The 15676-nt window shown below is 36.1% G+C and overlaps 1 protein-coding gene across 8 annotated transcripts in view; it reads right to left on the bottom strand.

Moving 5' to 3' along the window:
* The window catches only part of LOC106869089 (uncharacterized), a 76442-nt gene that overhangs the window by 12233 nt on the left and 48533 nt on the right, over positions 1–15676 (bottom strand). For 3 of the 8 annotated variants that reach the window (XM_089357713.1, XM_089357712.1, XM_089357714.1), the window contains exons 2-3: positions 10777–10854; positions 3129–3328 (exon numbers count right to left, since the gene is read on the bottom strand). The exons of 1 other annotated variant lie outside the window; for it this stretch is intronic. In XM_089357713.1, coding sequence (XP_089213839.1) covers positions 3129–3328; positions 10777–10814 — 238 coding nt within the window. In that variant the 5' untranslated portion in view covers positions 10815–10854. The remainder of the gene's footprint in view (positions 1–3128; positions 3329–10776; positions 10855–15676) is intronic. 4 more of the 8 variants (XM_089357716.1, XM_089357715.1, XM_089357717.1 and 1 more) reach the window with 2 other exon arrangements.

Here is a 15676-nt window from a genome sequence, read left to right as displayed (position 1 = left end):
AACACCGAAACATATGTAACATATGATATAATGGAATACCAGCTTCAAGCCCATGTTCTTTACTCTCATTATTGATATATTCTTTATAGCCTTCCTTAGGCTACACAGTATCCTGCATGACTATGCAATGGCAGGAGGTTAATGAGAGTGTTTATTGAGCGAAAATACCTAAAGCTCAACGAAGCTCCGGCAGGGGTTAATGACAAACCCTGCTGTATTTTTGCACTGCAATTTTTTCTCACTCTTTCTTCCTGTTTCTGTTGTACCTATGTCACACTCTGTGTCACGCTGAATCTCTCCGAAAATTACGTTAAAGGCACACGTGTCTGTGGAGTGCTCAGCCACTTGCACGTTAATTTCACGAGCAGTCTGTTCCGTTGATCGGATCAACTGGAACCCTCGTCGTCGTAACCAACGGAGTGCCACGATATATATGTGTGTGTGTGTGTGTGTGTGTGTGTGTGTGTGTGTGTGTGTGTGTGTGTGTGTGTGTGTGTGTGTGTGTGTGTGTTTATATATAATATATAATATATATATAGATATATATATATATATATACATGCATATATACATACATATATGTACATACATACATATACATGAATATAGATATGCATATATGGGTGCAGGACGTCACAAAACGTAAACTACGAGAGAAACAAATGGAAAACAAGACAAGTAACATAAAGAACGACCCTTCATCAGTTGTCGGCTGTCCTTCTACTTCTTATTTCGAGCATGCGTACCCAACTTTATTTTCGTATTTCATATCGTTTACGTTTTGTAACGTCCTATACCCATATATGCATATCTATATACATGTATATGTATGTATGTACATATATGTATGTATATATACACACACACATATATACATACATATATATATATATATTTCGGATGTGTATTTCGTGTGCAAGATTCTTGATCTGGATACGTGTGTTGAAAGAAATACAATTAAACCTTGGGAGAGGCATTATGCCGGTAATGAACACACGCACTGGTTCAGTCCTTTATTAATTTATATAGTTTTTTGTTAAATTATTTCATTGCACTCTTGCAATCTCTTCAGTAACTTGTCTCTCCACTTCCATTTCATGTAGTTTACGTTTTGTGACGTCCTGTACCCATATATGCATATCTATATTCATGTATATGTATGTATGTACATATATGCATGTATATATGCATGTATATATATATATATCTATATATATATATTATATTATATAAACACACACACACACACACACACACACACACACACATATATATATGTTCAAAATAAATGGAAGTGGAGAGACAAGTTACTGAAGAGATTGCAAGAGTGCAATGAAATAATTTAACAAAAAACTATATAAATTAATAAAGGACTGAACCAGTGCGTGTGTTCATTACCGGCCTAATGCCTCTCCCAAGGTTTAATTGTATATATATATTATTTATATTATTATTTGATTGAATGCCACAAATCTATTTCCCAGTTAATTTATCTATCTATCTATCTATCTATCTCTCGTTATATATACATATATATATATATATATATATATTTATATATATATATATATATATATATATATATATATATATATACATATATATACATACATACATATATACATATACATCCATCCATCCATACATACATACATACATACATACATGTATGGAGTGTGTATATATGTGTGTGCATGCGTGTGTTTTTGCATGCGTGTGTGTGTGCATGTGTGTGTGTGTGTGTGTGTGTGTGTGTGTGTGTGTGTGTATGTGTGTGTGTGTGTGTGTATGACTGGCATGCAGTGACCAGACATCTCCCACTGACAGCTTCCAGCAGAATGAAACCACGGGATATCGGAGCTCTGGTGCTCATGACAGACACCTCTCGTCTGCTACGATCTATGTTTATGCTTTTGTGCATGAAGCACCTACATGAGAGGATCTCCCAGGGTGAATAACGCAGTATTCGGTGTTCTAATAAGACATTTATGTAAAGTTGGATATAAAAACTTGCCTTTCTGTGCAAATACTGCTTTGAGAGATAGGGAGTAAAAGAAAGAGCAGGTGATATATACACACATATATATAATTACATTTATATATGATTGTCTCTCTCACCCTCCTTTTATCTCTTTCTTTCTTCCTTTCTCTCTCCCTCTCCCCGTCTCTCTCTCTCATCTACCTATTCTTACAATATTTTCTTTCAATCTCTTTCACCGCTCTCAGTGCAGCCACTGCTTTCAACTCCCAGGGTAACATACAACGAAAATGCAACTAACATGACATATAACTTATTATTTATTCAAAACCATTGGTTTGTCATCCAGCAGGCACTGGTTAGCAAAATTAGAATAAATGAGTGGAATATTGACACAGAGCGCGAGAGAAAAATAATCGGTTGTTAACATCGTGTAGGACAGGCAGTCATTCGAGCAGACAGTGTAATAATGAGGTGAGAGAGAGAGAGAGAGAGAGAGAGAGAGAGGGGGAGGGATAGCGCAGTTTCATTCTTTATTTCAGAGTGCTGACAAACATTCGACATGGTGATAAAGGATGGCCACTTAGTAAAGATGAGACTGCGAGAGATGATACTCATACACAACCCGCAGCAACTCACCGAAGCAGCGATGTGAGAACTACTAAGTAGATGTTCACCAGTAGGCGCGAATTATAGTGACTGAGAAAGCAGGAAAAATTAGCATAATGGTTAGGGTGTTCGACTTATAATCATACGATCGTGGATTGAATTCCAGGACTGAGTGACGCGGTGTATCCTTGAGCAAGTTCCTCCATTTCCTGTTGCACTAGCCAATTCAGCTATTATGTGTAGCAGCTGGGTATTGATTCAGCCCTCTCTCCTGCTAACTGTGGTATCTTGGGTGTCCACTGAATCAAAGGTGACGGGGCCAAGAAGGTTTCTGTCTGCTAGCGACTACATAGGCACCTAGAACAACCAGAGAAAGTATGGTACATATTAGCAAGCCATACTCACTTGCTGGAGGTGGCCGGCTGAACTTTAAAAATATTTAAGCACTGAGTTTAATGGCTCAAAAAAAAAGTAATAATAGAGGTATCCACGTATCGGTGACTATGATTAATCGCAATGAAAACAATCATGTTTAACTTACCTATTAATCCATAAACTACTAGTGGTAAGAATATAATTACTGATATAAGTTCACGGTTATTTGGATATTCTCGAATCAGTTCAGCAAAATACAGATGAAGTGATACAATGACACTGTGAACCAAAACGTTGCAGACGAAAGCAGAGGCGACCACCAGAATAGCTTCCGCTTTTTTACACCATGTAAGTTGAGGTTTTTCACTAAACAATGCCATGGAAATAGAAATAAGAATAAGCACGACATATGGATCTGCATAAATTTTTTGTTTGTTTGATGAAATAACGAGAGTTGGATTAGGAATTAAGAGGTATAAATAAAGTATTTTACATATATATATATATATATATATATATATATATATATAAGCAATGTTAATTCTCTAAATTAGGTATTAACAGTAACTGCACGATAAAGTGAAGTATATTGCCACTTAAATGTGGCTGACCAGTAACATCCACCCCTAGGGGTCAGCCACATTTAAGTGGCAATATACTTCACTTTATATATATATATATATATATATATATATATATATATATACATACACACACACTTCTGTAAGTAATAATAATAATAGTATTTTATAAGCTTAGAGCGATCACCGTGCAATGACTAAGGAATATAGTCTAATAGTGGGGCATGTAAGCCCCCGACAGATAAAAAGAAAGTGGCTTTTCCATCCGCGTGGGACTCGAACCGACATTCCTTTGTTAACGCGACTAAGTGTGTTACCGACTACACCAGCGAACTAGCCTGCTTCTTGCTTTCAAATTTAAGAACTACATTAGTTCGTAGTTGTTTTTAGTAAACAAACTTCTATGTACATCTGCACCGAAAGCACATAGAGTTTGTTTACAACTACGAACTAATATAGTTCTTAAATGTGAAAACAAGAAGCAAGCTAGTTCGCTGACGTAATCGGTAACACACTTAGTTGCGTTAACAAAGGGGTGTGGGTTCGAGTCCTGCGCAGATGGAAAATCCTACTTTTTTTTTTCTGTCGAGGTCTTGGGGCATATAAATGCTCCATTATTAGACTATTTTCCTTAGTCATTGCACGGTGATCGCTATAAGCTTTAAGCTTATAAAAATACCATTATTATTATTTACAGAATTGTAAAACTCGACACCGTTTAACAAAACTATTCACACACATACATATATACACGTTATCAAATCGTTTTACAAGATTCCTTATGTAAAATCGTGTGTTGAAACAGATATTGCTGTATTTCAGATGGTATTTTTCTTTTTTTCTTCTTTTTTTTTTGACAGAAAAAAATGACCATTCCGAAAAACAACAATATATATATAAGGATATTATTGTTTATAATATATCAGTAGCATAGCATGCGTAAAAAACCCATAAAGGTGAAATTATCAATTAATAATTAAGAGTGCTACAGGAAGTACCAGCATGCTAAAATAGCAGTCCAAATGCCCGCCTTCACCCTTGTGTTAGAGTGAAAACTTGTGGTTTGAGTAATTTTGACAGCTATTTTAGCATGCTGGTACTACCTGTAGTACCATTAATTATCAATTGATATATATATATATAATATGAATAATATATAAACATATGCATATGGTTATACTCTTTATGTTGCCTGTCTCGTTTCTCTGTTTGTTTGTTTTTTTGTTGTTCGAAAAAAGTTCGTTTTCTGTTTTCGTCTTTATGTTTCCGTTTCTCATTGTGTTTAACGTTTTTTGTGATGTCCTGTACCCCTATATGCATGTATGTATACATATAGATGTAGGTATGTACATGTATGTATGGATATATGCATATGTTTATATATTATTTATATTATTATATGATCTAACGCCACGCATCCTTTCCCAAGTAAGTTTTATCTCTCTCTCTCTCTCTCTCTCTCTCTCTCTCTCTCTCTCTCTATATATATATATATATATATATATATATATATATATATATATATATATATATATATATATATATATATATATATATATATATATATATAGGCAAATAAAAAAAACAAGGAAAACAACAGAAGTGAATTAGACGGAAACAGTGAATCTATTAAATTGATGCTCAGTGTAAATTTTAGATGGAAAAATAGGAGCGGAAAAGCCGTTTCGAATATGGCTCTTCGTCGGAAAGAGGAAAATGTCCAGAAAGAAGGAAAGGGAGAAAGGAGCAGATAGTCCGGAGAAAAGGCCGTGCGTTGTTTCATGGCCGAAAAGTAACTGACCGGAAGTTGGAGAGAGGTAGAAAATGTGGGGTTTTTTTTAAGACAGGAGAGTCTGTGAGTGTGTGGTGAGACTACTTGTTTATGTGGAGTGTGTATATTTTTTTCTGCCTGTGTGGGCGGATGCACGTTGGGAGTAGCTTGTTTGCATATTAGGGATGGTAGTATATGCGTGTCTGTGTGTTTATGTTTTTTTTTTTTGTCAAGATATAAAACTTTCTACTTTAAGCACAAAGCCAGAAATTTGGGTGGGGTGGGTTGACGAAAATTAGCCACCATTATACATGCATTAAGTTGTTCGATAATAGAATCTTTAGGCCCGTAGCCTCAACAAATTAAATTCTTATTTTATTTTATTTTATTCTATTCTATTTTAGTTTATTTTATTTTAGTTCTAAGCGGCAATCTCATTTTAAGGTCTTGATTGGTAATTTTGAATTTTTGAATTTTAAATTATTTATTTACTTACCGGTCCCTTCTATCCTTTATTTTTTTTTTTTTTAGGTGAGGTTTTAATGATGAAAGGGGTAGTGGGGTTCTATTAAGGAATTTGGAACCTAATGAATGGAAATGAAAAAAACCTCCTATAAAACCGCAAAATTATAGTATTATACTGATAATAAATATCATATATTAATTATAAAGGTAATTAAAAGGTAAACAGTATTAAACTGATAATAAATGCTATATATGAATTATAAAGGTAATTAAAAGGGAGATAATAGCACTATAAAAATTATAAAACTGTAAAGAAAATTTAGAGATTATACGCTGTAAGTAAGGGAGGGCATAGCTGTCGTGTGAAAATATGTGTTAATAACAATAACAATAAATAATAAACAGATATCATGAAAAATATATCGTAGAATTGGTAGACAATGTAATACATAAATTTCAAAGGTGAGCGTCGTTAATCGAAAAGTTAACTTCGTTAACCGTTGCTCGGTTAACCAAAAAGCTAACTTCGATAACCGTTAATCAGTTAATTCTTTAAAAATGTAACAGAAGTTTTCGATAAACCGTTAACGCCAATTTTTATTATAGAAAAAATAACACCTAAAAACACCTTTAAAAAGTGCCAAAACTATAAAATCAACCTTTTTTTTTTAGCCTTTTTAAGGGCTTTAGAACCCAAAAGCTATAGTTTTTTTTTTTTTTTTGCTTTACTTTAGAGTTAAAAAAATACTGAATTTATAGTTTTAACTTTTAAAATGCCTTTAAAAAAGGCTGATTACATAGTTTTGGCCCTTTTTTAGGTTTAAAAGGAGTTTAGAGTCAGAAAATGGTTAAGAAAAAAAATCGAAACGCAATATTAGTATTAGACTAAAAAAATTTATTGAGAAAGTGGTCGTAAAGAAATATAAGTAAAAAGAAATGAAGAACACGATATATATATATATATATATATATATATATATATATATATGTGTGTGTGTGTGTGTGCGTATCAGGTTGAGTATATATATATATATATATATATATATATATATATATACATATATATATATATATATATATATATATATATATATATATATATATATATATATATATATATCAGGTTGAGTAAAAAGTAAGCAACGTTTTGAACCATAAATAATTTGTACCGGATTTTTGCAGATTTGTGAAATTTTTAAAAACATTTTTTGGGAAATTGCTTGATAATACAGACATTGACTTGCCTGAATGCATCAATAAATTAACATGGATATTTTTTTCACCGTTATCACAATCATCTGAAATGGAATTGTCAAAGCACGATATTCGGTACCACCAAGTACTTGCGGCATAAAAGGCAGAAAACATCGATAGACAACAAATGTAGACTGTACAAGACAAAGATTGAGGACATCAACCACATTATTGCCAGCTGCGAGATAATGTTTTCCACATGTCATCTTCTTATGAGATATGACGTACTACGCAGAACAGTCTGGAACAGGGTAACAAAAACAAGTGTCTGTAGATGAATTTGACAATATTGAGACGGATGGCTCAAAAGAATATTGTTGACAATTATAGCAGCCACCAAGTTAAAACACAACCGGCCAGATATTGTTTTATGGGTCCGCAAGGAAAATATGTTTTATTATCGAAATTTGCTGCCCCGTGGATACCTATGTGGTTAGAAAAATTCTAAAGAAAGAAGACATCTACTTTCTTTTGATAAGGCTAAGGCACTGCTTATTTGAACACTGCATAGTTTTACCTAAGGGGATACGAGAGCGTGAAGGAAGTCTGTTATGAACATTTCAACTGTTGCTGACACTGATTTTCAGCTAAGTGTGCTGGAGCAAAATGGGATGAAGTGCTTTCCTCAAGGACACAATTCTCGTCCAAGTTCGATAATCGAACCCACAACATAACGACTGTGAGTCCCACAGCCATAACCACTAGGTTAATATTCCGAAGACAGATGTAACCTTTCTGTAATTCGCATGCAGAATCAGCATCATACAGATTTAGAAAAAACTAGATTTGCATTATTACATGTATCACATTTCAAGGCTGCGAGCTTGCAAAATCATTAGCACGCCGGGAAAAAAATACTTAGCGGTATTTTGTCTGTCTTCGGGTTCAAATTACACCGACTGCGACTTTGCTTTCCATCCAAGCGAGGTCAATAAAATACGTACCATTTCGGAGATCGATAAAATACATGTCCTTTCGGAGATCGATAAAATACGTACCATTTCGAGGTTCGATAAAATACGTACCATTTAAGTACTGGGATTGATGTAATCATCTCTTCTCCCCCGAAACTGTTGGTCCTCTACTAAAATTTGAAACCATTATTTCATGTGCAACTCAGAAATAGAGATAGATAATAGGCAAAGTCTCATTTTATTGAGAATTTCTGCACAGTTGTACTTTTGCTTGCCAATTACACAAATCGCAAAAGCGGCGAGCTGCCAGAATCGTTAGCACACCGTGCTCAATATTTATCGGCGTTTCGTCTGTCTTTACATTCTGAGTTCAGATTCCACTGAGGTCGACTTAGCTTTTCGTCTTTTCGAGGTCGATAAAATTAGTACCAGTTGAGCAATGGAGTCAATGTAGTCAACTTACTACTTCCTCAAAACTGCTGGTCTATTACCAAAATTTGAAACCAATCACGAAAATCGCGACAATTTTTTTCTTTTTAACCTTTAAATAATGAAATATGCTGTAATTTTAGTCAATCAGATATTTTTAATATATTGAGACCATGCGTGTCATATGGAAAAAAAAAACAAGAATCGACCGTAGAGCTTGAGTGTTGTTATATTCGTTTTATTTATCGGTCTCCAAATTATGAAAATTAAATTCAACTTCAAAGGGGTTTGAACTCAGAGGGTATACAGTCACGAGGTATTCTCTCTGAAGCGTTTCCTGTGACCTTTTAAATGAAGTAACACATTTCAAGGGGAAAATCATTATTCTGCAATATAGTTTTGATAATTTAGTATTTCATTAGATGTCAACCGACATATATATATATATATATATATATATATATATATATATATATATATATATATATATATATATATATATATATATATATATATGTATATATATATATATATATATATACATATATATATCTATATATATATATATATATATATATATATATATATATACATATATATCTCTCTCTCTCTCTCTCTATATATATATATATATATGGTTAATGAGAGAGAGGGGGGAGAGGCGGAAGATATGAGAATATTTATTAATCACGACAATTGTTTCGACCCATCTAGCATCGATCCCTCACGGGTGAGATACTTAACTGGTTTCGGAGCATCGGACGGTGTAGATGTGTCACTTCGGATGATAATTAGATATAACTTGTTAAAATAAATACTGTTCCGCAAGGTGTCTGCTCGGTTTATGTAGAGAAAAGCAATAAATTAACGGATCATTTATATAGAAGATAAATAATTATAAAAATAACATACAAAAAAAAACGAATACAATATACAACGAAAAAAGTATTATATATATATATATATGTATATATATATATATATATATATATATATATATATATATATATATATATATATATATATATATATATATAAATACATATATATATATGTGTGTATATGTGCATTCGAAAAAGATTTCCACCTCCACTCAAACGATCTACAAAGTTGCAGTTTTATTAAACAATTCAAACACTAGAAAGCCTCACTGTGATTTAAATAACATTCTTTTTATAATATTCGTGTACGAATAAAAAGAAACAGAAGAAATCTCCTGGCGAAGCGTTTCACAGTTAGTTGAGTGCTCTTCAGAGATGTACCAGCTTCCTTCGCCAGCCCATTTTACAGATGAGTGGCAAAATATGGTAGTCGTGTATTAAGCTAGCGCTAAAGAGGATACCCTAATTTTTACAGCTGTGATTTGACGACTCGTTATTAATTAAATAACGTCTATTTTATGCACAACACAGCGTAAATCAGAAAACTAAAATAAATTCAAATGAGTGTAGGCATGGTTGTCTGGTTAAGAAGCTTGCTTTCCAACCATGTGGGCTCGGGTTCAATTCCATTGTGTAGCACTTTAGGCAAATTTCTTCTATTATAGCCCCTGTGAGTAGATTTGGATGACATGAACTGAAAGAAGCACGTCGTATGTATGTATGTATGTATGCATGTATAGATAGATATCGTATAGATAGATATCGTATAGATAGATATCGTATAGATAGATATCGTATAGATAGATATCGTATATACGTGTGTGTGTGGTGATTGTAAATGAGCATCATAAAACAATGTTATTTGTTTCCAGTCTTCAACGGGTAAATATTATCTTCCTTGGAAATAACAACAACGCCGGTAACAGCTAAATATATACCTAATGTGCCAACCTATTGAGTGACCATCTACGTAGTTGGTGTTCATATAAGATATAGCAGCCACATCACCCTTAAATTATAAATTGCAGTCTTGCAAAAAAGGCACACGTTTATTTCTTTATTGCCCACAAGGGGCTAAACATAGAGGGGACAAACAAGGACAGACAAAGGGATTAAGTCGATTACATCAACCCCAGTGAGTAACTGGTACTTAATTTATCGACCCCGAAAGTATGAAAGGCAAGGTCGACCTCGGCGGAATTTAAACTCAGAACGTAACGGCAGACGAAACACCGCTAAGCATTTCGCCCGGCGTGCTAACGATTCTGCCAGCTCGCCGCCTTATAAATAAATAAATAAATAAATAAGGCACACGTTAGTGGATAAGATAGGGCACTGTAGATAAGGAAAGAACAAAGACTTGTTCGTAACTGGGACACCCGTTAATCAGAGGTCTTCACGATTAGAACTAACCAGGAGCTGAACAAAAACAACAATACATATAAATAAAAGTGCTGAGGTTCTCTAAATATTGGGTGTAGTACAAAAATTATATACAGAAAATATAATGCTTAATTACCTTGCTTTAGATGCGAGTTCATGATCACTGTTCTCCATGCGGGATGTAGAAATATAATGCAATTTAAATCACGCAGATCTGAAGCAAACCAGCAAATGTAAAACAAACATTGTTATCGTGAATACGTATATCTAATTTAGATAAATGTACTCAAATCTTAAAAATAACTAAATTAATTAATTTTGGCACAAGGTCAGCAGTTTTGGGGGATGAGGTAAGTCAATTACATCGACCCCCAGCACTAAACTGGTACTTATTATATCGACCCAGAAAGGATAAAAGGTAAAGTCGACCTCAGCGGAATTTGAACTCAGAACGTGAAGGTGGGTGAAAATGCCGCTGAGCTTTTTGCCCGGCGTGCTAACGAGTCTGCCAGCACGCCGCCTTAATAAAGATAATGATAATAATTTTGTTTTTTTATTGGCCACAAGAGTCGAACACAAGACAAAAAAGGACAAAACAAAACAAGGGACAAGTGGGGTTTAGCAAAAAGTCACATGTGTATAAAATTTAAACAATAAAATTCCCCAAATGAAAGAGTTCCACCCAGAGCCAATCAAGGAACGCCACATATCGTGGTCACCTCAACCACCAAGGGCAGCCCAGACAGGAACCTTACTCCTCCTCATCCCCTTCGATCTCCAGGCGCATGTTCAGAGTAAGCCCATCCACACGGGCCATCCTCGCCACATTCACCTGTCTTTCTGCAAAAATACTGGGGAACAGCATTTCCCTCTCTACCCTCACCTCTTTTCTCTCAAGTAGAACTTGAAAAAGTCGATGAGGACTTGGCTGAAGAGGAAAGTATCTGTCTTCAGCACTTTCAACTTCGCCCACCACACTATCTCTTTCACCATAGCCACCAGGCAGAGGGAAACTGCCGGTACTTATAGGCCAAAAGCATGGCAGCGGACGATCCTTACGATGGACTCGACCGATAACTGGATTTGTCCCACACGCGACAAAAGCTATTCGACAAAAGCTGTTCGACAAAAGCTATTCGACAAAAGCTATTCGACAAAAGCTATTCGACAAAAGCTATTCGACAAAAGCTGTTCGACAAAAGCTCCACAATTCATCAATACTTGAACAAAGAACGAGTGCATGCAGAACGGTTTCATCGCTCTGTGCTCATCTCAGACATGTCCGTCCGACATCACTTCTGTGCCTCTTGAGCTTGCTTCTAACCAGCAGAGCTTCTCGGTAGCACTGCCACATCAGGGATTTTTGAAAATTATCCATAGTCCCTAGGCCGAAAGTCCTCCCGAAAAGACCAGTTAATTGATCTTCCCCGATATCCAGAGTTTCTCCGCCGAAGACGTTGTCGCTCTTTTTTGCGCCACTAATCCCTATAGAATCTCTCCCGACCGCATTGCCCGATTGGCAGAGGGTTACGAACGTTTTCCATCACTCCAAGTGCCGAGGCCTCTCCAAACACTTTCCAGAACTGATAAAAATGCAGGAGATAAACAACTGTCAATATTTACAAACAGCATAATTACTAAACTGTAAATTACAGCACAACTTGTAAAAAGAAAAGAAAAATTCAACGATGTGTGTGTGTGTGTGTGTGTGTGTGTGTGTGTGTGTGTGTGTGTGTGTGTGTGTGTGTGTGTGTGAGTGAGTGAGTGTGTGTGTGTGTGTGTGTGTCTCTGTGTGTGTGTGTGTGTGTGTGTGTGTGTGTGTGTGTGTGTGTGTGTGTGTGTGTGTGTGTGTGTGTGTGTGTGTGTGTATGCGTGTGTGTGAAATTCAGCTTACGTTGAAAGTCAGCAAACAAAGGTTGCTTTAGAAGCGTCGAGATGTATTGAAAGTTCCATCGGTAATTAAAACAGAACAAGGTGGGTTGGTTCTCTCCAAGATCTCCCACCGCTCTCATAGACCGCTGTGGTACTAAACACATATTTGACCTCTGCTGACTTCATGGATATGATCGCTCCTTTGTTGATCCCACAGAGGTGCGCCTGCGCCGTTGTTGATCTCTTTGTCAGCATTTGCTGGACCTCTTTACAGACTGGTGTAATTTGGCTGTGTCCACTAGGCTGCTTCTCTTCCTCCCACGAACCCTCATCTATTTATGATTATCTCAAGTACAAGGTAAAAGTCGAAACTAAACATTTAATAATCCTTCACAGTTGTAGGAGCAAACCTGACAGATTTAATTTGATTATGCCTGTCCTCAGCAGCAGCTCATAGCAACAATGATAACAGCAACACTTGCCATGGCTACAAAGCGTGGCCGCGTGGATTGAGACTGCGACAGTGCTGGTAACTAACGATGGCCAATGCTGCTGTAATGGCATGGAAGAGATAATTTTAATGGTAATCATGGCAGAGGTGACAATAGTGATAGAGCTAATAACTGTTTCTACATCAGCCACACAGGGATCAATATTAATAATATTAATGTAGCACAAAATATCTTCCGAAACAAAAAGGAAAATTAAAACTGTAACACCAAATCGCTTGTCCTATGGTTAATCTGGAAACGCGTCCCTCAGGAGAGAGCTAGCTTAGAGTCGAAAAGTCATCCACTGGCACAAATTCATCTCTGAATACGAACCTGGATGGTCACTTGAACGGGAACTGCCCCAATTTGTGCCCTCTAAGTTCACCACCACAGCCACTCCAGTAAGAAAATGTAAGAGGATCAAATACACCTGTAAAGAACATAAAGAAGTAACATGTGCTTATTACTATGCATTTGGTAAGCCATCTCAAGAGAGACACACCGCAAACTCTTATCAAATATGGAGAACACGAAATCAAGGCAGCAAACCCTATTTGGTAGAAAACAAGTTAGCAAATGTTAGGAGGGACATCTTTAGGAATAATAGACTCACAGATAGTGAAATAACTGCGATCAAGCACGAAGTGGAAAATGATCTAAATATAAGGCAGGAAGAAAATGAAGAATCAGATGAAGTGAGCAACCCTCCACGAGTCTTAATTGAAAGACTGTCATCTGACCAAAACATTCAAAGGCCTGAAGAAATAAATTGTATTGAACCTGACAAAGATAACCAGGAAAGTGGTAAAAAAAAACAGTATTTGAAGACCACACATTTTCTGAAGAACATAGTGTCTATGATAGAAATGAAGCAAAAAATCTTGAATAAGCTTACAGTAAGATATGCAAATATGCATGATAGAGAACTACTTCATAAACTCTCAAATAAAATACAAAATACAAAAAAAAAGTTTTAATTGGTCACTATGTAACAAAAGAAATCATACACAAATCAAAACTTGATCTTACTGAGTCACAAGAAATTATTTACTCGTCTACTAAGACAATTGAAGCAAGTTGTATGCCCCCGAAAAATCAAAGAAAACCAAACCTGGAAAAAATTCCAAACTGGAGAAGTGAAATTGAAAAAGAGATTGAATTAATGAGAGGTGAAATATCAATATAAAATGAACTAATCTGTGGAAACAATGTAAGATCCAGAAAAGGAAAAAAGATGAAAAGAAAATATAGATTCTCACCAAGAGAAGAAATGCTTTCAACAAAAAAAACACTGCCACAAAAAGTCCAAGTAAAAGCTCAAAAACTACGAAGATTTGAGAAAAGAAGCAAATTTTACAAGCAAAATAAGCTGTTCACATCCAATACGAAAACATTCTACAGAGAAATAGCGTAGGAAGAAAATAACCGTTGAAACCCCGCTCCCATGGAAGAAGCTGAAGACTTTTAGAAAAATATTTAGATCGATGAAAAGACATACAGTGAAATTGCAGATTGGATTAGATGCACAGAAGGATCCTACCAAAGTTTATGAGAACAAGCATGGGAAGACATCACAATAGCAGACCTAAGGATGACATTCACAAAGATTCATAAGTGGAAATCCCCTGGTAAAGATAAGGTGCCATATTTCTGGCTTACTAGCTGGGTCTTCAAATACTGTAAAAAGTAACCCAGATAAGATGGGATCAAAATATGTTCATCTAAGGAGCAAGTGTGCATGGCCATCCTTTTCGCTGCCTCTTTGCTATGGCATATAGCCACGAGAGATCCAAATTCTTTCGCTTTCCTGACGTGCCAAATCTACTCCCAAACCTCTTTCAGACATTTTTCTGCCTACATGGAGTCGGATTTTCGATCCGTCTGGATTTCTCATTTAGAATCACAGTTCTTTTTGTGATCTTATCTTTTTCTCCTGGTGGCAGTACGAGAAGATTGAGCTTTAGCAAGCATTTCCGGAAGATTAGACCGAAATTAGTGACGAAAGAGTGCGCTAAGCATCTCTGTTGAGTAACTTTAGCAAAAGAAACGCTGGTTTTCTTGTCGCTGCTGCTGCTGCTGCTGCTGCTGCGGCGGCGGCGGCGGCGGCGGCGGCGGCGGCGGCGGTGACTGCGGCGACGGCGACTGCGACTGCGACTGCGGCGGCGAGTGTTGGCAGAGGAGGACGTGGTTTCGTTTTCCTTCTCGAAAACTTTGTCCTGCTTCTCCTGAACAAAATTGTTGGCATTGCGGTTGCTGTCGCTACCGCTGGTGCTGTTGTTGCTGTTGTTGTTGTCCTCGTTATTGCTGCTGTTGCTATTCGAAGTGATGGTGGTGATGGCGACGACGGTGGTGGTGGTGGTGGTGTTGTTGTTGTTGTTGTTGTTGTTGTTGTTGTTGTTGTTGTTGTTGTTGTTGTTGTTGTTGTTGTTGTTGTTGTTAGTGATGGTGGTGGTGGTGGTGTTGGGCTTTTCGCTATGTCTGGCTGCCAATGTTGCCTTTTCAGTAGCAAGGTCAACAGGCGAAATGCAATTGCTCTCTCTATGAATCATGTCCTCCCGCTCTCTCATTGACAACTGATTCTTTCTCGAGCATTATTATTATTGTTGCCATTTTGAAAAGTTAAAAAAATTTTCCACCGTGTAAATAATATCGGTAAGTCTTACAAGAAATAGG

Source organism: Octopus bimaculoides, chromosome 9 (assembly GCF_046866305.1).
Source record: "Octopus bimaculoides isolate indiv1 chromosome 9, ASM4686630v1, whole genome shotgun sequence".
Classification (NCBI taxonomy): Eukaryota; Metazoa; Mollusca; class Cephalopoda; order Octopoda; family Octopodidae; genus Octopus; species Octopus bimaculoides.
This window is presented reverse-complemented; position numbering and strand designations above follow the sequence as displayed.